Source organism: Bos indicus, chromosome 20 (genome assembly GCF_029378745.1).
Source record: "Bos indicus isolate NIAB-ARS_2022 breed Sahiwal x Tharparkar chromosome 20, NIAB-ARS_B.indTharparkar_mat_pri_1.0, whole genome shotgun sequence".
In the NCBI taxonomy this organism is placed as follows: Eukaryota; Metazoa; Chordata; class Mammalia; order Artiodactyla; family Bovidae; genus Bos; species Bos indicus.
In genome coordinates, this window is record NC_091779.1 from 28,517,329 (window position 1) to 28,540,536 (window position 23,208).

The 23,208-nt window shown below is 37.3% G+C and overlaps 1 protein-coding gene across 1 annotated transcript in view; it reads left to right on the top strand.

The window, feature by feature from the left end:
* Positions 1 to 3,104: 3,104 nt before the first annotated feature.
* EMB (embigin) overlaps positions 3,105 to 23,208 on the top strand; it is a 166,432-nt gene continuing 146,328 nt past the window's right edge. Inside the window, exon 1 of the mRNA XM_070774698.1 lies at positions 3,105 to 3,248. Coding sequence (XP_070630799.1) covers positions 3,176 to 3,248 — 73 coding nt within the window. The 5' untranslated portion in view covers positions 3,105 to 3,175. The remainder of the gene's footprint in view (positions 3,249 to 23,208) is intronic.

The window sequence follows — 23,208 nt, forward strand, 5'->3', positions numbered from 1 at the left end:
TGTGACAACACTTGGCACTCACCAAGCTACCCACCAGATTTCCTTGGTAGCTCAGATGGTAAAGAATCTGCCTGCAACGCTGGAGGCCTGGGTTCGATCCGTGGATCCGGAAGATCCTCTGGAGAAGCGATTGGCTATCCATTCTTGCCTGGAAAATTCCATGGACAGAGGAGCCTGGTGGACTGGATAGTCCATGGATTCACAAAGTGCTGGACACGACTCAGTGACTAACACTTTTACTTTCGAGCTACTCACCATTCCCTGTTGTCTTCTACTGGGCTCACTCATTGCGTGATTTGCCTAGTTTCTCATTGAGCCAGAAATAGGTCAATAGACTTTGGATGATCCTGTTTATTTTGAGAAACTCATTCTGAAAAGTTTCAACATTGACAGGGAGTCTCAAAAAGCCAAGAACTATATTGTGGCTGCTTGGAATTCCTGGAGGTGCACACAGTCATGTAGGAAAACTCTTGAAGCCTCTTTTATCCTAGACTCACCTGAGTAGAAACAAGGTTCAGGGACACACCCATTTGTGAGTTACTGAGAGCTGCCTAAAACTTCAACAGGACTTCAGGGGATGATTTCTCTATATAAATGCTGACCCTCTAATTAATGACTCATGGAGAACTGAGGTATTCATTCATTCAGCAGTAAATATTATTCCACTCCCATTGTGGCTTTGCAGTATGCAACGTGCTGGGGGCTCTGGAAAACAGGTTGGGCGTGGTGCCTGTTCTCAGGGAGCACAGGTATGGGGGAATGGAAACAATTAACAACTAAGTAAATAAATTGAAAAATATAACTGCAGCTTATGAGGAGTGCTGGAAACAGGGTGATGTCACAGGAAATGACATAGAAGGCTTTATTTTGGACTGGGTGTTGACTTTTGAGCTGATATGTGAAAGATGAGGAGTCTATCTCATGAGGGGAAAAGGAAGCAGAATTTCAAACAGAGCTAATTGCAAGAGCAATGTGAGGTGGAGAATAAAACCAGGCCTGTTCTAAGAACAGACAGAAGGCGAGAAGAGCTGGAGTTTCCTGAGGAAGGAGGCTAAAAGCAGAAACTGAGGTAATTAATTGTTTTTATTTCATGAATTTAATTAAAATGTTCTGGCATATTTGCAAACCACAAGACACTTCAGTAGATACTGAAGGGTTCTATTGTTTAAAAGTGAGTAAGAAGAGAAATATCAATAAAAATGAAAAAAAGTTGTGAACAGACACATTCCAAAAAGTTAGGACATGGATAATAAGCACAAGATGTTCAGCATCATTACTCAGCAGAGAAACACAAACTGAAACTTGCCAAGAGATAACACTCCCTTCTAAAATGGTTACAATCAAAAAGACTAATAATGTCAAACATTGGGAAGGATACAGAACAGCTGAAACTGTTGTACATTTCTTGTGGGTCCATCTACTTTAGAAAACAGGTAGTGAGGTTAAACATATAGTTACCATATGATACAGTAATTCTACTAGATATTCACTCCAAATAAATGTAAATATATACCCACACAAAAGCTTGCACATAAATGCTTATAGCAGCTGGGTTGGTAGTAGGCAGAAATGAGAAACAATGAAAAGGTCCATTCACATGTGGTGATCAATGGCATATTACCCTGCAAGAAAAAGAAACAAATTACTGATTCTCTGGTGGTTCAGATGGTAAAGAGTCTGCCTGCAATGCAGGAGACCACAGTTCGGTCTCTGGGTTGAGAAGATCCCCTGGAGAAGGAAACGGCAACCCACTCCAATACTCTTGTCTGGAAGATCCCATGGATGGAGGAGCCTGGCAGGCTACAGTCCATGGGGTCACAAAGAGTCGGACACGACTGAGCAACTTCACTTCACTTCTTCACTAACAGACACAACTATTAATACATAGATGAACCTCAAAAACATTATGCTGAGAGAAAGAACCTGGACACACACATAAATACAAATGTGTGTGTGTAATGATTCTATTTCTATGAAATTCTAGAATGGACAAAATTGCTCTATGGTGACAGAAAGTGAAAGCAGATGAAAAGCGGATGAGACCAGTGGTTGCCTGGGCTATGAGTGGGAAAGGGTCATGAGAGAACTATTTAGGATGATGCAAATATCCTAACACAACTCATTCAACTGTATTAATACATTATACCTCAATAAAGACCATAAGAAAAAAAAAACTGAGTTTTTTTTGTTAATGTTCATAGTTACTGTTCATAAAATCTATTTTCCATAGTAAACTAATCATATGTTTCCTATATTTCTTTAAAAACACTCATTTTCCAATTATTTTGTTATCATTTACCAGTCTATACTGAGGTTTAAAAAATGGTAAGAATTTTACATCACATGGTACAGAGCTGTATGAAAAACAAAATCTTCTCCTGAACTAGGTTAATTTCCTGGATTAAGGAGAACTTTGTCTTTTGTATTTTTTTTAAACTCTGGGGACTTGTTAAGGCATGATAACTATGGATATTCAAGTGGAGTTTTGCAGAAAGATTTCTAATTATTTCCATAGTATTTTAGATTTCTTACAACTTTAAGATTAGGTATGCCCCCAAAGTTTGATGTCTTATTTCTCCCTGAAAAATAGAGCCTGCATCCTAAGACTTTATGGGAAGGATCAGTGCCAGGGCAACAAGAGTGTGGGTCAAAGAGGTGAGTTCAGGAAGAAAGAAAAGTGGTCCATGACCCAGCAACCACAGCTTCAGAAGGAAGCACAATATAGTTCTGACAATCAGTGTGGAAGTCTTCGAGGAAGGTCTTAAGGAATCTTAGTTACTCAGAACAGTCTGAAAGACAAGGAAAGTACAGGAATTTATCTGCTAGCTTTTCCCATTTTCTTGACTCTATTTAGTCTAAGTTAGTCTATGGGGCATTAAACCTGCACACTTCTGTTATTAGGTGCTGGCAGAGCTCTGTTTCAGGTCTCAGGGCGGAATACTTTACCTGGATCTAGATGTGATGGGAGGAAACAGAGCTACGGTGAAATCTATGAAGTCGGGCCTGAGCACATGGGCTGCTGCAGTTCTCCTGGTGGCTGGTGCATGAGGGTGATGCTGGGCCAGCTGACACCCGGGAGAGTGGAGACACTGGTGGTTTTGGCAGATGAAGGGCCAGTGGTGACAGCAGGACATTCCAGCAAGCAGCCTGTTGAGTCCGGGGGACAGATGTGGACATGGGAACCTGGCAGGCACCTGACAAAAGTCTATTCTTGGGGTCAGAAGACTCGAGAAGCCAGTTGAGCATTTGTAAGTGTAAGATAACTTGTCCTTTAAGTTTTGGGGAAATTTGCTGGTGGTGGTAAAGAAAGAAAGGGAAGTTTTCCCTCTTGGACTATTTTAGGCAAAGGAGTTGACTACTTCAAACAAATAATGATATGTGGCAATTAATTGTACTTTCATCCTAAAAAAGCAACATTTCTTATGAAGGTACAGATTAAATTTCTTTTGATGGTATTGTTGTTGTTGCTCAGTTATATCCGACTCTTTGTGACCCCATGGACTATAGCCCACCATGTTCCTCTGTCCATGGGATTCTCCAAGTGGGAATACTGGAGTGGGTAGCCATTTCCTTCTAGAGGGTATCTTTCTGACCCAGCGATCGAACCTGCATCTCCTGTATTGGCAGGTGGATTCTTTACCACTGAGCCACTAGGGAACCCCTGTGATGATATCACTATATTTTATTTCCACCATGAGCTCATCTTCACTACTTTATCAAACTAGAGTTGTACATTTCAGAATATTCATTCATCTACAAGGATTATTATTGAGGTTTTGGTTTGGTCACACCTGCAACTCGACCCTTACTTAAAAATGAAACAAAACAGAATGAAAAGAATCACCATAAGTTCATTTTTATGTATGCAAGATGTCAATTAATATAACATTTTAATTAAAATAAAGCTGAATACCACCTTATGCAATAAATGTTCACCTTAAAATTTGAATTAAGATTTAATTTTTTAAATTAAATATTTAAAATGTTAGACAAATCCATTTGAAAGTAAATAAATCCTACTTAAATTGTAACTTGAGGCATAAAAATATTCCATATAGGGTCATAAATATATTTTTTTAAATAAATTTGTGCTAGAATTTGATAAAGTTAAATTAGTTACACACAAAAAAAAATTGTGTGGCCCTTGCTGACTAGAAAAGTTCAAGCACTAGTAAATCATCCTATTTCTCCTCATTTTGGGGAAAGTACATGTACATTATTTGTTCTTTTAGGTGCCAAGTAATCTAAATTTTCCTACCAAGGATGAACCAGAGAAATATCTTGTTTCATTTTTTGTAGTGCTAGGAAACTTTCTGTATCTCAGGGGAAATTCTGAGGCACATGTAAGTCATGGGTTGTCTTGGGGAAAAAAATTCTACTAAATATTTTATAACAAATAAATATAATCAGAATGGATTGTAAACACAGAGAACATCGGATAATTTACACAAGTGAGAGAAAAATGAAATAGAAAAATAACATCAGAGAAGTAAGGTCACAAAACTGGTCAGAGATCAAAGGAGGCCTAGAATTTCTAGAGTGCAGAATCCTAACCACTAGACCACTGGGGATAGAATTTTGAAAATCTATGGTTAATTGGACTTTTGTTTTCCCAAACCCAACCCTTTGCAAGGCAATTTTTGCCTGAATCTGACCTTAAAATTCAATGGAAGGAGAAGAAATACTCTCCTTAGCCTATTCAGTTTTCTCAACAGTGTTTATATCCAATATATAATTTCAATACTGAATTTGGCAAAGCTAGGGTTTCTAGGTCAGAGAATTAATCTCTTTGGGTCTCTTTAATCAATGTTTTAGTTTCAGAAAAACTAAATATTCCTGTTTAATTACAATTTGTGTTCTGTTCCTTGGATCAATTTCCATAATTAAAAATTATATCACAGACACTTTTCTCTGGATACACATACATGGGAACACATATTTGTGTTCACACATGTACCAGCATACACATTCACATGACATCACAAATCTTGAGCATGAAAAATCTAGTAGATCTTCCTGGGATGAAACGTGGATGATGAATAACAAAGAGAGATTGAATTTGTGTCATCTTTATATTTATTCTAAGTAAGATGACACTAATCTCTCATTCCTAGTTATTAATTCTGATGTTTTATAAATATATTACTCTGCAAGTTATGATTTGAAATTGCGTAGAGTATCCTTAATAACATTAGTGACATATTGTTAATTAAATATTTAAGAAATTAATTTCCAAACTTGAAAGTAGGAAAGATTAATGAGGATTTTTATGCACAGTATAATACTCTGTTGACTAATGTTTAAATCACAAAATATTGTGAAGCTATAAATGTTTAGTCAATGGATTTTACATTTTTAATTATTAAAATATGGAAATTTTCATACATTCCAAAAGGACAAAAAGTAAACAAAAATCTGTATGCAAATCACCAACTTAGAAATAAAACATTCTGATATAGATAAAGCTAATTATGAATCTCTTTTTAATACCATAAAGTTTCTTTCAACTTATGAGGTTACTGAAATACTTTCATGAGATTTCTGTTTTACCACCATGAATGGCAGATTATATGTATATAAGTCCATGTATAAAGTTGGTGATGGACAGGGAGGCCTGGCGTGCTGCGATTCATGGGGTCGCAAAGAGTCGGACACGACTGAGCGACTGAACTGAACTGATAATATGTATATACAAAAGTTTTAGAGTTTTTATTTAAGAAGCATCATATTATATATATAAGCTGGCAGTTTTTTTCAATATTAAATTTGTAAGGTTCACCCATATGGATTTGTATAGCTTGGATTTATTCATCCTCTCTGCTATGTAACATTCCATTTTATGGATTTATCACAAATTTATTTTCTAATTAATGGACATTTCAGATTTTTTCTATTACAAAAAGTACTACAGTCAATTATTTTAATTACTTTCATAGTGGATTATTGATCTTGTGACTTGCCAAAATTCAGGTGGCTTATTTAAAAAAAAAGTTCTGCTTGCAGATGTTTTACCATGATCTGTCATATTTTAAACATTTAAGTATGTTTCTTTCCTTCCACAATTTATACTTATAAAATATGATTATTGTGTACAGATATTGCCTGTTATCCTGTTTACATAGAAGAAATAAATGGAATATTTTAAAACCAAATTAAAGAACATTTCTGGGAGCAGGGGAGACGGAATTGTTTGGTTGGTTGAAGACAAACTGTGCCTAGAGAGTGTTGAATACATTTTGCTGAGTAAATGATCAACAAATTTAGAAATATTATAATATTTTATAGCTTGGGAGTCCAATTTAAAATAGACTCTGGTTTATTGTTTCCCAATTTTCCATTAGTATAAATTTTCTATTTATCTGAAGACAAAGACAAAGTCCACATTACCATCAAACACCTAAGATGGCAGTAACACTACTTATGGAATCTGAGAATATTTACTATCCATGGGTTGATACAACCAGTTAGGAAAATACAATAGACGACTCTCATGGGAGGGTGTATCTGAGATGGTACAATACTGTCTTCTGAGTGTCGGCTGACAGCAGTGTGCTGGAGCCAACTTGTAGTGGTTTGAGATAATCAAGTGTTAAATAATCAGACATTTTGCACGCTGGTTGTTAAAGGGAAGCTTGAAGTCAGTCATGGTGGGAATGCTTATATCATAGAAATCAGCAAAGGCTACAAATCAGCCCTTAACCCCCCACCTGGCTTTGAAACATTTATCACCTCATCACTTGTATTTGTATTACTTGCATTCCCTTCTCCTTCATTACCCCAATCAGAATTCTAAATATCTGTTAGGCTACTACATACGTACTGCTTTGAAGGCAGCAGGGATATTTTAAAGTGCTTCATTTGTGTGTTTTGTTTTGTTTTTATCTTGTTTGACACTAAACTTTCAGAAGGGAATAGAATTTACCAGAGGCATGGAGTATCAAGGGGCTGTTTGCAGGCAGAGTTCCTACAGTTAAAGTTGTTGTTGTTGTGTCTGAGTCTTTGAGATCCCATAGACTGCAGCACACCAGGCTTCCCTGTCCTTCACTATTAAAGTACTGCATTCTAGGTCACACATGGTTTGGGCAAGGAGGATAAAGCACACCCATCCAAAACTGAGTTTCATTCCTGTTATACTGCCTCTAATCGGGGAAGTGAGGGGGTGGATGTTGGAAACCAACCACACTGTCTACTTCTGCTTGGCTTTCGTGCATGCTCAGTCCGTTCAGTTGTGTTAGACATTTGGCGACCCCATGGACTATAGCCCACCATGTTCCTCTGTCCATGGAATTTTCCAGGCAAGAATACTGGAATGGGTTGCTAATTCCTCCTCCAGGGGAATCTTCCCAACCCAAGGATGGAATCTGCATCTCCTGTGGCTCCTGCATTGGCAGGCAGATTCTTTACCACTGGGCCACCTAAGAAGCCCTGAAATGGACTTATTCTATGTGGTTAACCTTACTCCTCACGGTTTTGTAATATGCACCAAAATTATGCCATTTTTACTAAATTCTTCTCCTTCAAACTGTTTCCCCTAAACGGGTCTGTTTTTCTCATCTTGACTGTCTGGTCTCTACTTCCTGTAGACCTCCACACTCTGTGTCTGTGCATTACTTGTGTTACCTGTCAACACAACCATGTTTATTCCTGTGGGCATTTATAAAAGTTTTAAAAATTGGTAAGTAATATTTTTATACTCCCTTTTAGATTACCTCTCTGCAGCTCAAGTTCTTGAGTCTCTCTAATTTCCCTGTTGTGTCTGACCAGTCTCTTTCATGGCTATTTTTTTCTGTGATTTCCATACGTGCTGTTAGTTCTTAATTGTTAGTTTATTCCAGCACTTTTGTCTTCCCTTTCTTGTGAGATTGTACACGTGGCCTAGAACACATGTATACCGAACAGCTCTGTGTTAGCTGTACCAGGTCGCCTAATGGTAATCACTGCCTCAGGGACACTATGACACATTAACAGTACATGTTAATTTTACCCTCAAGCCCGTTGTAACCATAGGACTAGAATTTCACTTTATTTGGGAATATATTTGTGTAATCATATATTCCCCAATATATATATATTTTTTCCACATAGAGCAGAGGAAGAGATGGGATAAGCTTTCTTATTATCTGCCCGTGACATTGGGCAATTTAAAAAAATAAATTATCCACCAAACGTGTAGACATGTAAGGGTCCCCACTCCGTTCTCTAAGTTCCAATTCTTTGTCTTGCACAGGCTGGAGAGCACACCCCTTGTTCCTCGTGTCTTGGGGAATGTACAGCTTGAGTCCCTAAAGTTCTGGGAGGAAAAACACATCACAGGACTGTCTCAGGTTCCATTCACATGCTTACCATTTGGTTTTCAGTTTCCAGTTTATTTCTGGTACTCACCAATTCGCCTCTTTGTTGAAAACTTACTTAGGTGCTTAAAATAAGTTTTGTTATATTTCACCTGCTGTGTCTAGGCATTTACAGTGATGGCAGGGTTTCTTAATCGGCTTTCCTGCTAGAAATAGGAGTTACTTTTTACAGAACTTCATAGTCAGGGAAATTTATTTGAAAAGTGAATTTATCCTTGAGTGGGAATAACAATTGCTAGTAACCTCATTTTGGTAGAATTAGATGTTGTTTTTTATAATTCTAAGGACAATATATTTTTGTAAAAATGGGCACTGTATTAAATTTGCCACTATCAATATATGTGGGGACTTTGAATTGGTAGAATTCTTCTTAAATTTAATAGGCATATAAAAAGCTCCCTCCAAATGCAAAAATATTACTAAGAATATCAAGAAAATAGGAAGAGTGAAGCATATGGGAAGAATATAGCTTTGTGGACTATTTGGGGGAAGTTATGAAACAAATTGTTCACAGCAAATGGGAGTTAATTCATGTCCTAGCTAAAAAGAGCTGTAAAGGTAGTCGTGTAAATCAGACTGCAACGGTGCTGATATAGCAGTCAGATTTCAATTTATTTCTCAGGCATTTGCAATGCATCTAACATCAGACCTGGGCAACCCTAACAGCATAATTAGTCTCAAAATCTGACTGCCTAGTGTGAGAATGGCATGTAAAAAAAATTTTAATCTAGAATAATGGTGCCATACTAACAGCATGTACGAGACAGAAAAAAATACAGGGCAGCAAGACTTCACTGAGGAGATGGCAGCCTAGCAAGAATTTGAAAGATACATAGAATTTAATGTGTAAGTTAACACAAGGGTAGGACAATTCAGGCACACTGAAGATGTCTTACATGTTGATGTGTAGCTTATGGGCATGATGCTTAGTTGGTATCATCTGTGTTGAACAAGAGTATATTAATATTGATTTCCAGAAGACATTGGGATATCTGAGTCCCCACTTGTGAATTTGATTCAGTTATTCATCAAGAAGAAACACGTTTGAGAACTGAAGCAGATTTCCCATATATGAGAAGAACAACCAATTGGTAAATAGAATATAAATCCTAGAATCTGCTAGAGTATTCCACAGACACATGAGAAATGTGAGTTAACTTGGGTGGGAGCCTGTTCTGCACCAACACAGATGCCCGCTGCCTGTCAGTGATGGTTGTTTGACCAGTACTCAATCATAGGCTCCCCTTTCTCTGTACATTTTCTGTGGAGGAATCACTTAACCTCTAAATGCCTCAGTTTACTCATCTGCACAATGGGAAGAATCTAGTAACTACCTCAGGTCTTTGTAAGGCTTAAGTGTGTTAATGTGCACATAAGTATTTTAAAAAGTGACTGGAATTTAGGAGTTATTAACTATTTCTATTATTGCTGTGTAGATAGTCTGCCTTGGTTTTGTCCCTCATTTCTATTACAAAACATCTGTTCAAAGTTCACTTGGGGAAAAGAACTCCACATATCCACAAATCAATATTATATGTATCATCCATGGTATTATATTCAAAGTGACATTAATCTTATCTACAATATCGTAAAACTTTTACACAGAGAATAATTGTATGTATTACTTACACAGGATACAATTTTACAATTGTTTCTACTCTCTACTTGTAATTTTAGTTGAATGCTGAAATACAAGTTTATCTTGCCAGGATATTTATCTTTTTTTTTTCCAGATCAGTTACAGATATAATCAATATATCCCTTCTCCCACACGGCTGTATTTAACATCCATTCATTTGTCATTCATCCAGTCACTCATTTCTTTAGTCTTCAGTTACTGAGTTCTGACCGTCTACCAACATTGATTCTGATTATTTGGATATGAGTTATAGTTTGATGTTCACAACCAGCAGATGGGTGAAAGAAAACAAAAATATGGTGTGTATACACTAGAAGTATCTCAGCAGGAAATCAGTATTTTAGTAAAAATTACAAGACTTGTAAGAAACACAAATGATGATTATCATATATGCAGAAAGAATAGGTAAAGTCCTGATGATAGCACCACCTGAGCAATTTGCAACATAGCTTGAGATGGGGGAAGGAACGTTTCTCACATTTTGATATGTGATTTTTTTAAAGGAAAATAAACTTACATGAAGCCAATCAAATATGAAGCACAAATATGTTATTATTTCTGTAAAATATTGGGAAAAGGTTTAAAATTTTTTTCTGCAATTCTATAGGTGGAATAAACGATCCATAGGTAGCTCAACTATGCATAAGGTAAAGAGGAAGAAAATAAAATTTATATTAAGGTTTGTTTGAATTGTATTGTTTGTTTTTTCTGCCAATAGGAAACAAAAAGATAGTCTGAGGCAGAACTACATTATTTTTGCTGATGGTTTAAAAAATTGAGGCAATATTGCTGATAACATTATATAAGTTTCATGTGTAGAAGATTATATTCCCACTTTTGTATACATTACAGCGTGCTCACCAGCAATGGTTTAGTTTCCATTCGTCACCATACACTTGATCCCTTAAGCCATTTTGCTCTCCCCCTACCTGCCTTCCCCTCTAATTACTATTAATCTTGAACTTTATTTTTGTAAGAAAGTACTTAACTCAGCCTGACAAAATGTTCTTTCCTTTTTCCCTTGCTTTCTCTTTTTACAGGAAATCAAAACATCATACTTTTAGAGAGAATCTCTATTTCTGCATTCTGGTGGAAAATATGTAAGGTTTGGCATTTTGGCCAGTTTCATTTTGAAGTATCTTGAGTCTATAGAAGTCTCATGATAGATTTCCATGCTGCTTTAAAAAAAAATTTCCCCTCCACTGAGTTAGAGACTCTTTATTAACATGCAGGGCCCTTGGCCCCACACTTCCCAGTAGTCAAGCTGTGCCTCACACTCATCCAGCTTGTTCGTCCTTCCCCACTGCTGTTTCAGATGTGCTCCCTCCTGCAGGACAGATCTAGATGAAGCTTTATTACGGACATTCCCTCTTAAACACCACCTGATACCCATCGTGCCTACTCTCATTCACCCTAGTAACTCTACCATTGATTTAGATAAACTCAATTTGGACTTATTTCTTCCTCACATGTAGTGAGTTTGGCTAAAACAACAATTGCTCAATTTTTCTGACACTCATAAATCTTTTTCTAAACTCTTAAATAGTAGAAACTATGTCATATTTATTTTGTGTTTTCTTTTTCATTCTTTGAATCTTTATGTAAGATAAAGAACAAGTGTTTTGGAACGTCCCTGGCAGTCCAGTAATTAAGAATTTGCCTTCCAACGCAGGCAGTATGGATTTGATCCCTGGTTGGGCAGCTAAGGTCCCACATGCCTTATAGTCAAAAACCCCCCAAAATATAAAATAGAAACAATATTGTAACAAATTCAATAAAGACTTTTAAAATGATCCATATAAAAATCTTTAAAAATATTTTGAAAAAAATATTTTATTTCTTATCTAAATTCTAAATGAGTAAGTGTCCAAAACCAAACAAAACAGAGAATTGGTCAGTATAAACTCTACCTATAAAAGCCAATTTTTCTTTGACTGTTACTGTAAATATGATGACAAAGTCTTTTAAATGACTGGATTTGCTCTGAGTCTACAAGAACTACGTTTATTTTATTTGCTTGGACAATTTCTTATCCTAAAGGAATATGTATTTGTTCTGTATCAAACCAGAAAGGAAACAGAGGTCAATGGAATTAAATTCAAAGTTTGCTTTCAATGTGTATCTTAAAAATAAGTGGAAATTTAATGATTCATTTTGTTCTGATTTTTCAATTCTCAGAATAGCCTTCTCTCTCAATCCTCTCTTGCTAAGGGCCTATTTTTCAATTTTCTATATATGAGCTACACTCTATATATGAGCATTGTCCAAAAGTGTTTGTGAGATATTTTTAGCAGTATTATAATGAAGGTCATTATCATGAGAAAAGAGAGACTTAAAAAAAAAAGTAGTTTAAACATAGAAGTACTTTCAACAATTATCTTTTTTTCAAGTTGTTTCAATCTGTTGGGTGTTCCATGAGATGATTTTAAATTTATGAGAATGAACTTCTTGTGAGAGCTTTTCCCCCTTAAATGTGAGGGGTATCACAAGATGACGTAAGACAAAAATGACATTGAACATTTGTACAGCTTTAAAACTAAGGTGAATTTAAACTTAGAAATAGATAAAATATATCTCTTTAAATTTTTAAAGTGGGGATCTATTTCTCTTATCTCTATGCCTTTACTGTATATCTTACTACATACATATTAATAGATCACACCTATGAATTTGTCATTTCTTCCTTTAAAAATGACTGCACTCATATCAATATTCCTACATTTCTTTGTTCTGTGGTAACACTTAATGCCTGGATAAGCACAAAGCATTATTGCCTCCTCCTGACTTCCAGGTGCCACTCTTCAATGCATCTCATAAACTAAGATCAAATCTTCTAAAACATTGTTTTTATAGTAACACTCCTTGCTCAAGAATCATAAATGGTCCTTGAATGGCACTTCAATGGGAAAAGAGCACGGATGTAGGAATCAGATGAGTGCTCCGTCTATACAATAATAAGCCTTCTCCACTATAAAAATGAATAATGACAATATATACCTTACAAAGTTGTTAAAAGTGGTTTTGTTTAAAGGATTAAAAAAAGATAAATATCTGAAAGCAGTTTTAAAATTGTAGAGCACTATACAGATGCACTTTGTAAGTTTCAAGTTTCTCATAAATGGACTACCGCATCCCTAACTGTCTAACCTTATTTCCCATCACTGATACATAGGCATACTCTGCTCCAAGTAAACTGAACTCTGTATCCTAATGTGTCATATCTATCCCTATCTTTACTTCTGCTTGTTCATTCTGTGTGCTAACCTTTTACCCTTTAGTACTACCTAAATTCCCAGGAAAATTCTTCATCTCATCTTGACCTCCTGCTGCATATACCTAAATGGATTAGGTCTGATTGCACAGATTAGATTCACAGACAGATGACCAAAACATAGAAGGCAGTCTGTGAACAAACAGTAAGTATGCAGTAAGTAGTTGTCAGTGGGTTGTTATTGTGTCAACTCTCTCTCTCTTTCCTCTGAATGCTATGGAATTATTTGTAAGCTTGAGAAGACAAAGGATACTAATTAAAGTCACGAATGATGGTTAATTTTATGTGTCAATTTGACTGGACCCGTGTATTTGGTGAAACATTATTTTGGATATTTTTATGAAGGTGTTTGGATGAGATTTCATATTTGGATCAGGAATAGAACAGAAAAGCTGAGTAAGAGGAAACTCCTTCTGCCTGACTGGCTTTGAACTGAGATAACAGTTTTTCCTGCTTTCAGACTTGAACTGAAACACTAGCTCTTCCTGGGTCTCAAGCCTACTGGCCTAAGGACTGGAACTATGCTTTCAGCTTTTTTGAGTCTCTAGCTTGCTTACTCAGCCTGCAGATCTTGGGACTTTTCAGTCTCCCTGACTGCATGAGCAAATTCCTTATAAGACTAAATTGATAGGCATGTGTGCTTGGTTGCTGTGTCATGTCTGACTCTTGGCAACCCCATGGATTGTCTCTCCATGGACAGGCTCCTCTGTCCATGGGATTCTCCAGGCAAGAATACTGGAGTCGGTTGCCATTTCCTTCTCCAGGAGATCTTCCCCGCCCAGGACTGAACCTGCATCTCCTCTGTCTCCTGCATTGGCAGGCAGATTCTTTACCACTAGCGCCACCTGGAGTATATACTATATTAAGTCGCTCAGCCGTGTCTGACTGTGACCTCATGGACTGTAGCCTGCCAGGCTCCTCTGCCCATGGGATTCTCCAGGCAAGAATACTTGGGTTGTCTTTCCTTCTCTAGGGGATCTTCCTGACCCAGGTCTCCCACATTGCAGGCAGATTCTTTACTGTTTGAGCTACCTCTGAAGCTTGGTACCACCTGGGAAGCCCATGTATTTATATAATATAAATCTATTGAGCTTCCCCTGTGGCTCAGTGGTAAAGAATCTGCTTGCCAATGCAGGAGACCCAGGAGATGTGGGTTCAATCCCTGGGTTGGGAATATACCTTGGAGGAGAGAGAGCATGGTAACCCACTCCAGTATTCTTGCCTGGACAATCCCACGGACAGAGGAGCCATGCTACTGCTGCTGCTAAGTCGCTTCAGTCGTGTCCAACTCTGTGTGACCCCATAGACGGCAGCCCACCAGGCTCCCCCGTCCCTGGGATTCTCCAGGCAAGAACACTGGAGTGTATTGCCATTTCCTTCTCCAATGCATGAAAGTGAAAAGTGAGAGTGAAGTCACTCAGTCGTGTCCAACTCTTAGCGACCCCATGGACTGCAGCCCACCAGGCTCCCCCGTCCCTGGGATTCTCCAGGCAAGAACACTGGAGTGTGTTGCCATTTCCTTCTCCAATGCATGAAAGTGAAAAGTGAGAGTGAAGTCACTCAGTCGTGTCCGACTCTTAGCGACCCCATGAACTGCAGCCCACCAGGCTCCTCTGTCCATGGGATTCTCCAGGCAAGAGTACTGGAGTGGGGTGCCATTGCCTTCTCTAGAGGAGCCATAGGGTTGCAAAAAGTTGGACACAACTGAAATGACTTAGCACACATGAACACATATAAATATATATGAGAATGAGCCCTTTAGGATGTTTCTTGTCAGTGTCTTTTTTTCATATATAAACTGCTAAGTCACTTCAGTCATGTCCGACCCTGTTCGACCACATAGACGGCAGCCCACCAGGCTCCCCCGTCCCTGGGATTCTCCAGGCAAGGACACTGGAGTGGGTTGCCATTTCCTTTTCCAATGCATATACAAATTCATATATAAACTGTTTACTCTTTTTTTTTTTTAAATGGTAGAGTTTACTTTTATTTTTTAAATCTCCATACAAACAGAACAAGGTAAAACAAATAAACAACACAAACCAAAGCCAACTGAACACGAAAGAAAAATCAAATGGTTAAAACCTCTACAATTAAGATATACTCTAGGAAGGATATATATAGAAATTATATTTTAAAAAAACCCAGAAAATTAGCTATAAGCATGAGTAACAATATTCTACCTAACTTAAATTTGTGAGAAAGAAATATTTAGGACACTTTTTCACAAAGCCCAAGGAGTAAACATTTAGTTTCATTCACAAATCCCAAGGTATAAACATTCAGCTATAGTGAGCATATTAAGATAGGAGCCTGTACTGTATACTAGTCTATTCTCTCTGCAGATACTTTGGGAGTAAATGTACACATTTAAATTGTTTTTTAAAAAATGAAATATCACACACTAGAAATCTTAAAATATGATTAATTCCATTCCATTAACTTGAGCAGTTTCTTATACATTTCCATCTCGATCCCAAGTGCTGTCTTTCTAGTGACATTTTTGTACTTTGATTGTAATAAAATTTGAAGCAGAGGCCCACTTTTTGAGCAAAACCTAGATTACAGTATTATTATTGCTATTTTGCTTCATCTCGCGATTGCACTGAGCTCTTGATTTTGAGAACTTCCCGAGTCCTTTGCACTGTGTTTTACACTTTAGCTTAGGTCATTGTACTGAACACAGGTTCTGTAGGGCCAGAGCCCTTTTTGCTTTTGCTTGCTTTGTATTTTCAGCGCCTAAAATAGTGTCCAGCCCACTGTAAAAGATCAAAAAATTTTACAGATGGATAAATGGCAAAATAGACTGCCAAAAGAATACACAGGCAGATTTCCATTGGAAGATAGGATTTGAGTAAAATCCTAGCTTGTAAAATTTTGCTACGGTACCTAAATTTTACAGGTAATGTTAAGAATAAGATAAAAATAGTTTCTAAATACACGTAAAGCAATATATACATATATTAATCATCAGAAAGAAATTAATGGAATCAGTTACCCTAAGTTAAACTATTCTTTTTATTTTGTAATGTAGACTCTCATTAAGAATAGAATAACTGCTGTTACTGTTAAATATAAAACATGTTATACTTAGTGCTTGTAGTTTAAGAGAATTTCCAGTGGTTCCAATGCCATTTTTAAAAAGAACTACGCCTTTATGTGGTAAAAAAAAAAAAAAAAAGTTTCTGAAATTGCGTTTTTGGAGCAGAGATGAAGAAAGCAAACACACTTCAGAAGTGCTTCACTGCCTATCTCTGGTATAAATTTGCAGGTTTCATAGCAGCATTTCTTATCTGAGTGGAAAATAGTGAAGATTTTTCCTATTTCATGATTATCAGATAAGTAAAATATGTAAAAATGTAAATGACTAAAAAGTTCGGTTAAAATACAGAGATTAAATGCATGTCCAGTCACTTCAGTTCAGTTCAGTTCAGTCGTTCAGTCGTGTCTGACTCTTTGCGACCCCATGAATCGCAGCACGCCCGGCCTCCCTGTCCATCACCAACTCCCGGAGTTCACCCAGACTCACGTCCATCGAGTCAGTGACGCCATCCAGCCACGTCAGTCTTGTTCTATTCTTTGTGATCCCATGGACTGCAGCCCGCTAGGCTCCTCTGTCCATGAGATTCTCTAGGAGAGAATATAGGAGTGGGTTGCTATGCCCTCCTCCAGGGGATCTTCCTGACCCAGGAATCAAACCCATATCTCCTGCATCCCCTGGATTGCAGGCAGAGAGAAGAAGTACAATAATTTAAAAAATTCAAGTAAGAATAGCATGAATATTTCTGGTGGTTGGATTTTTAAGGTGTGGTATTTCTTAATGGTTGTTTTGCTAAATCTTTTTTTAATGTAGTTCCTGAAGAAAAATGGAGAAATTCCAACTGTCCACTTCTTACCTATTTACATATTTTAATTTCTTGATTTCCAACTTCTTGGATCTTTTTTATCTGCTTTCTTATTTCATAGACTGAAATTCACTTGTCTTTGTTGTCTGTTCGCTTTCACTGTCTGTGTGTTGTACAGAAGAAATGTAGTAATTGTATTGTGTATTTTGATTTACACATTACATTCTGTCCTCTGCTATATTCATTGACTAAAGTCTTGAATAGAGTAAGTTCTGGTGGCTCAGAAGGTAAAGAATCTGCCTACAATGCAGGAGATCCGGGTTCAGTCCCTGGGTTGAAAAGATCCCCTGGAGAATGGAATGGCAAAATCCACTCCAGTATTCTTGCTTGGAGAATTCCATGCACAGAGGAGTCTGATGGCCTACAGTCCTTGGGGTTACAAAGAGTCAGACATGACTGAGCGACCAACAGTTTAGTCTGGTGCTTTTTTATTGTACCTCCCACCTGTAGGTTATTGGGATAGGACTCCACAGTAAGCACTAATAAAACATGTTTTCAATTAGTGAGTTCATATATTTCCCTTTAGTTCAATTATTTTTTCTGGACTGGGCATTTTTCTTTTGAGAGGGAACATCTTATTTTTTCTGTTTCTTCTACTTCCTCTGTCAGAGATAAAGCTAGACATGAAAGTGGTAAGGATAGTAGTATAATATTGCACAGAGAATCAGCAATATAACATCGCATAGAGAAAAGAGTCTGGTGTGAAGTGAACTCAACTTTGATTTGTACAGAAGTGACTGGGCATTTTAAAAGCAGAAGGAGTGACTGGAGAAGGGAGTGAATGAGGACTCATAAAATCAAGAAAGTGAAAAATTACAAAGAGCAGGTAGGAGAATTGGTCCATGTGAAAGCCATCTGGGTTTGCTAACTGGCATTTATTGTTTAATGAAGTTAAGCTCCTATCCTCCATCAAGGCTGGAGACAAGGGCTCCCTCTTCAGGTTTTGGCTGGAACACACAGTAAATTTTGGAGGCAGCTGTGAGTTTTCTCTGGTCTTGAGCGATTACAAACAATGTGTTTGTGCTAAGTTGCTTCAGTCATGTCTGACACTTTGTGACTCTGTGGCGGTAGCCCTCCAGGTTGCTCTGTCCATGGGATTCTTCAGGTGAGAATACTGGAGTGGGTTGTCATGCCCTTCTCAAGTGGATCTTCCTAATCCAGGGATGGAACCCATGTCTCTTATGTCTCCTGCACTGGCAGGCAGGTTTGTTAGCACTAATACTACTTGGGAATCCCTGTTTAAGTCTTTAAAGACCAAGCTTTAGGTCTGGTAGAGAGGAAGACTTGGAGGAGCCTGATGAGATTGGTCAGAAGAGACAAACTTTGTCTCTTCTTTAAATATTAAAAAAAAAAATCTCTCTTTTTAATTTTATTTTGCTTTTGCTAACTCCTCCATCCAATGGAATTAAAGTAAATGTATTAAATAAATCTTAGTATATAATCTAAACTCATCATAGGTATATTAGCTTACGTGGATTATGCTTGTAGAATTTAAAACTGAGAGAAAGTTGATAAGAACTGGTAGCAAAAATTGATTTCTAATACCTGTGCTGTTTGCCAGTCATGGCTTATGGATCTAGTTTAAGTCTCTTCCTGAAAAGTCCTCGTTGGCCATTCTTGGAGTGACTCATACTTCTTTTCCGAAGCAAGTGGTCAGGCTTTCTCCATCTTTTTCTGCTCTTATCTTTCTTACTCAATAGTAATGATTGCAATCTACATCAAAAGGGCATGCCTTCTTTCACTAACTTAGAAAGGAGAGGTAATAAAATTTTCTTTATAGTAAGCTTTTTTCCACTCCAAGCTCAGAGAAGGAAGTTTTAGGGATCATGAAATAAATGTTATCAGTCAAACCAGACAACTCATTATGAGGGAGGTTCTTTCCTTCTCTTATATTTATGTCCCTATTCTGATCAAGGACAAAATAATGTATGAATAAATTAAGTAGCTCAAGATCATTTTTTGAATATTTGATGTATTCACTAAATCATATAGTTTATTATTCCAATTCTCCTTTCTGACTTAATTTTTTGGGATATAAATAAAAATACAGGGCCTTTCAAATAACTCGATTAATTTCTTACAGTTTAATATAGCCCACTGCATGATATGTCTATTTGCTGTTTGTGTGGTCTAAGGTGATATTTTAAAAATGTATATAAAGAGCTGTGTTGTAAAAATATCTAAGATCTGTTATTAAGAATGCTGGTTATGGGGAAGTTTATCCCTATGAGGAGCATATGAGAAATGTCCTAATTTTCTCTCAATTTTGCTGTGTACCTAAAACCACCCTAAAAAATTAAGTCTGTAAAATAGAAAAAGAAAAATTCCAGTTAGGTCTTTGCTTTTATTTCTGATAGTGGGGGGAAAAACTTAAGATTTTTTTCCTGCAGAAAGTGAAGAGGAACTAAATAGCTTCTTGATGAGGGTGAAGGAAGAGAGTGAAAGAGCCGGCTTAAGACTAAATATTAAAAAAACTAAGATCATGACATCTGGCCCCATTACCGCATGTCAAATAGAAGGAAAAAGGTGGAAGTAGTGACAGATTTCCTCTTCCTGGGCTCCTAAATCACTGTGTATGGTGACTGTAGCCATGAAATCAGACGATATTTGCTTCTTGGCAGGAAACAGATGACAAACCTAGACGGTATGTTGAAAAGCAGAGAAATTACTCTGCTGACAAAGGTCTGTATAGTCAAGTCTATGATCTTCCCAGTGGACATGCATGGTTGTGGGCTGGACCGTAAAGAAGGCAGGGTGCCAAAGAATTGATGCCTTCGAACTGTGGTGCTGGAGAATTCTCCTGAAATTCCCTTGGACAATAAAGAGATCAAACCAGTCAATCTTAAGGGAGATCAACCCTGAATATTCACTGGAAGAACTGATGCTGAAGCTCCAGTATTTTGGTCATCTGATTTGAGCAGACAACTCACTGGAAAAGTCCCTGATGCTGGGAAAGATTGAGGGCAGAAGGAGAAGAGGGCATCAGGAGATGAGATGGCTGGACGGCATCACTGATGCAATGAACATGAACTTGGGCAAACTCCTGGAGATGGTGAGGGACAGGGAGGCCTAGCATGCTGAAGTCCATGGGGTCACAGAGTTGAACACTACTGAATGTCTGAACAACAGCAGGGGAAAGGGAATTAGGGAAGGGACTGGGCAATTGCAGCTTATACCAATTGACAATAATCTCCTTCACCATAAAACAGTTAAGAATAATCTGTTTTAAAGAGTAGAAGAGTGGATGACAGGACTGGCATATAGGGGGAATGGAGAGATGTTGATCAAATGAACAAACTTCCAGTTAGAAGATTAGTAAGTTCTAGAAGTACAGTATGGTGACTATAGTCAACAATATTTTATTATATACTTGAAGGTTGCTAGGAGAGTAGATTGTAAATGTTCTCACCACACAAACACAATGGGAATTATGTGAGGTGATGGAGGTGTTAATTAATCCTATTATGGCAGTTGTTTCACAAAATATATGTGTATCAAATCACCACATGTATACTTTAAACTTACATGAAGCTATATCTCAGGAGAGCTGGAAAAAAAGAATAATCTGCTTTATCTCTAAATTCAGAGTGAGAATAAGTAAAGGTTTTAATAAGGAAAGGAAGGGAAGGGAGGGAAGCTGACTGATTTTTCAAGACAACCAATAGCTTCAGATAAGTGTTTTATCATTATTTGGTTAAGCTTCCAATAGCTTATGGATGCTACCATTTTATTTTTGGAACATCGTTATCTTTGTAGATTAATGCTTACATTTCAGGAGGCAGGGAAGTAACACTGCCAATGTAAAAATGTCTTGTTACTTTTACAAGGTGTAAAACGGAGAGATTGTAGGGAATGCAAGGTAAAGGCAGAGTTTTAGTTTCTAGAGAAAGGGATTGCTTTTGGACAAAGCCTTCCTTGAGAAATGAATCCAAACAAGCACCGAAGAGAAGAAAATTTCTTTTGCAAAACAATCCTCAAACTATTCCTTACCAAATCCATAAAAGATGGTTGCAAATTGCCTGCAATCATACACGTATAAGATCGCAGGTAAAATAATTTGGGTTTAATAAGATCAGAGAAAAAAAGTAGGTTTATATTCATGTTGATATTTGACAGAAAACACCAAAATTCTGCAAAGCAATTGTCCTTCAATTAAAAAATAAACACATTTAAAAAAACAAAAAGGAAAAGAATCCATGTAAAATCAAGCAAGTCATGTTTAAAATTACCACTAGAGGGCACAAAATGGGGAAAAGAATAAATAACAGAGAAAATAAATTTATTTTCTCAATAACAGTGAGAAAAAAATAAATAACAGTGATAAAAAATTTCAAGCTCCTGAAATCTCTGAAGGCAACGATAATAATAACAACAGTCAACATTTATGAGGTACTTACCATGTACTAGACCCAATTTTATATGCACATATATGCATATATGTATTAATATATATATATAATAATTCAGTTTAACTTCACAACAACCCTGTGAAGTAGGTAGCTGGTAGATTGGGGAAACTGAGGTTAAATAATTAGTGCAAGGTCATGTAGTAACTCAAAAGTATCACTGGATTCCAATCCAGGCAATTTTACTTCCAAGTCTGTACATATACTCATTCCCTTTCCCCATGAATGAATGTCCTTTCTCTGTGTATGTGTGTACTTTATTACATAGAAAAGTGTGTACAATCATGCTCTGAACTGTGATAGAGAGAAAGTAGTGTTGTTTTTTTTTTTTTCCTAGCTTGATAAATTTCTACTGCATTACCTGGCAAGCTAGAAATTTTGTGACTGGTTTCATATACACATATGTGTGCTGGGTCTCTCAGCCATGTCCCATCCTTTTTAGCCCCGTAGACTGTAGCTTTCCAGGCTCCTCTGTCTGTAGAATTTTACAGGCAAGAATACTGGAGTGGATTGCCACTTCCCACTCCAGGCTATCTTCCTGACTCAGGGATTGAACCTGCATCTCTTGTGTCTCCTGCATTAGCAGGCAGATTCTTTACCACTCACGCCACTTGGGGAGTTCCCTCATTTACATACCTTGGGAAATAAAAGTCTAAAAATGTGTTTTATTAATGTTGCAAACTGCCAACTCTAATAAGTTTTCTGGATAATCTGAACTAATAAGCAGGACCTGTGATGGTGACATTAACAGTGTCAGGGGGAGACTGACCCTAGAATGGAAGCTGCATAAACCAAACACAGAAGGGTGATACAGGACAGTGCTGGAGTTCTCCTGGTAAACACTGAATGATACCAGGGGTGGGAAGCGGGAGACCCCAGGATGTCCTTCAGTCTTACTGGTGCTGTATGGAGGAAGGTGCATTTTAAAATAGAATGGTTGAGCCTTGATTGTTAAACCTCATGTTCTCTGGACCCATCCCATTTCTACACTTTCCAGCTTATTGCAATTTAGGGCCTGAATTTCAAACCTGCCATGGGCACATATAACTTGTCAAAGTAGCTAATTCTCCAATACCAGCACACAGGAAAAAAATTAGGAAACTGTCGTGGCAGTGTTATAAAAGAGAGGCAATACACTGAAACCTAAAAGTCAGTAGGATTAATGGGCCAGACAGAATAAGGGTCTAAAATATGCATGGTCAATATTTTCAAGGAGATGCTATCCTATTTTCAATCAAAATTCAATCAGGCATGTTTAGGGGAACTTAGGAATTATATTAAAAAATATACATGGGAGAATAAAGGTCTTTGAATAATTTGGTTACTTTTATCTAAAAAATAAGCAAAGAATGGGAACACATCCTGCTAGATCAAAGCATAGTAAAAAGCCATAATAATGATACAATAATAATGAAACCAATGTGGAATTCATCACAGATAGAAAGACCTCAGAACACAATGGCAAGTTCAGGAATATATCTGCTGCTGCTGCTAAGTCGCTTCAGTCGTGTCCGACTCTGTGCGACCCCATAGACGGCAGCCCACCAGGCTCCCCCGTCCCTGGAATTCTCCAGGCAAGAACTCTGCAGTGGGTTGCCATTTCCTTTTCCAATGCATTAAAGTGAAAAGTGAAAGT